We start from the raw sequence: 1,762 nt of genomic DNA on the forward strand, positions 1-1,762 counted from the left end.
TTTCCGCATCTTGTCTTTTTTTAAGCAAAATTGATTTAATATTATCAATAAGTGTTTTAGCCATATTAACGTCGATTGCTTTATTTTGTAATATTTTGCTTAGATTTAAGGTAAGGTTTAAAAAATAAGATAAACAAAACAGTGAAACAATAAATGTTGATTTTGACATGGAATTTATTAACAATTGAGCTTTTGTTGATGACTCATTATCTTTCCACTATGCGATTAGTTCCAGAGCATCTATAATATTTTCGAAACAAACTTTAAATCTTAAAACTGAATCATGACGCTCTACCCATCTTGCTTCGCACAAACTTATCAATTGTTCGGAATTGATGAACTTAATAACTTTGTTCCTTTAGCCGAAGAATTAAAAAATGCAATGGTTTCTTTAATGGTACCCATTGTATTTCTTATGGCTTGAACATTAGTTGCTTTGGATATTGAAAGATTAAGAGAATGATTGTAGCACGGACTTGCAATTGCATTGATTAATGTTTCCCGAATTTCTGAAACAGCCCCTTTGGTATCAGATAACATTACACTGCATGTATCAGTACCTATTCCAACACAATTATGTACTGGCAAACATATTCTGTTTACAAACGCAATAACTGTCTGTCCTAATATTTTTCCAGTGAGTAAGGGTTCATGTGTAAAGTCATAATTTTCCTGATGGCAATCGAGAAAACCAAGAAAATCTCCGCAAATTTTACAATTTTCGTCCACATATCGAACAATTAAGGACATTTGTGATTTGTGACTTATATCGGTGGTTTCATCAAATATGATACTATAATATTTACTTTTTTTAATTTTTTCAATTGTAGAATTTAAAATTTCATCTCCACAACAGTTTATAAGTTGATTTTGTATTGTAGGGCTTATATATTTATTACGAACTGAAGCTGTTTCAAAATGATTCTTCAAAATTAAATCATCTCCACACGTTTCAATCCGATGTCGTATAAATTCACGTAAATTTCCTTCATTAACGTCGGACGTTTCTACAACATCAGAGTAAACTCTATGACCACGAAGAGAAATATTTTGTTTCCCCAAAAAATGTACCGTGCTAATTATAGATTTTATTTTATCTCTATTAATTTTAATTTGCTCCAAACGTTTAACGTCCAGCATGTTTTGTATTTGCTTTTGAGGGTTTTCAAATGTTTTTATAAAATTAGTTTCAAATAAAACAGCTTGGACGTGATAATTAGATGAATTATGTACCACCAAAGCACAGTCTTTACCCAATAGTTTTGAATATTTTTGAACAGGACTAACAACAAATTTATTTAGTTAATTTGTGAATGCCTCCGTAGTTTGCAAATAGTACACAATATTTACAAAACAAACCATTCAAATGTTTTGAAAATGTGAGCCAGTGGAAAGAGTTAAAATGTTTGACCGATAAAAAGCGTTTTACGTCTTTCTGATTTTTACAATGAACAGAATAGGGAAATTGATAGTGGGTGTTAGGTACAAAAGCATTTTTTAAGATATTGTATTTTTCCATATCTGTTATTTGTTGTTTTTTAATGTAATAGCCGATATCTACGTCACCACTATATTGTGCCTGTCCGCTTGATTGCGATGTTCCTGGTGTCGAAATTGGATCTAGAGGATGATTTGTAGTAGGATTTTCTTCATTTATGTCGTCCAACTTATTTTCGATATTCGGCAGGACAGAAATCGTATCAGGTGTAGATTGTAGTTTATTTACCAAGTCATCTTGAGTGTCGTCAGTTTCGGTTTTTTT

At 31.2% G+C, this 1,762-nt stretch overlaps 1 protein-coding gene across 1 annotated transcript; it reads right to left on the reverse strand.

Moving 5' to 3' along the window:
* Positions 1-318: 318 nt before the first annotated feature.
* LOC139431075 (52 kDa repressor of the inhibitor of the protein kinase-like) lies at positions 319-1,140 on the reverse strand. Its single transcript, XM_071198644.1, has one exon. The coding sequence runs from the start codon at positions 1,138-1,140 to the stop codon at positions 319-321; it is 822 nt and encodes a 273-aa protein (XP_071054745.1).
* Between the last annotated feature and the right edge of the window lie 622 nt (positions 1,141-1,762).

The sequence above is a fragment of the Onthophagus taurus genome, chromosome 8, assembly GCF_036711975.1.
Source record: "Onthophagus taurus isolate NC chromosome 8, IU_Otau_3.0, whole genome shotgun sequence".
Taxonomy (NCBI): domain Eukaryota; kingdom Metazoa; phylum Arthropoda; class Insecta; order Coleoptera; family Scarabaeidae; genus Onthophagus; species Onthophagus taurus.

What these genes read in the sequence shown, in the direction of transcription:
- LOC139431075 (XM_071198644.1), bottom strand. Translation starts at nt 1,140, where the DNA reads ATGCTGGACGTTAAACGTTTGGAGCAAATTAAAATTAATAGAGATAAA.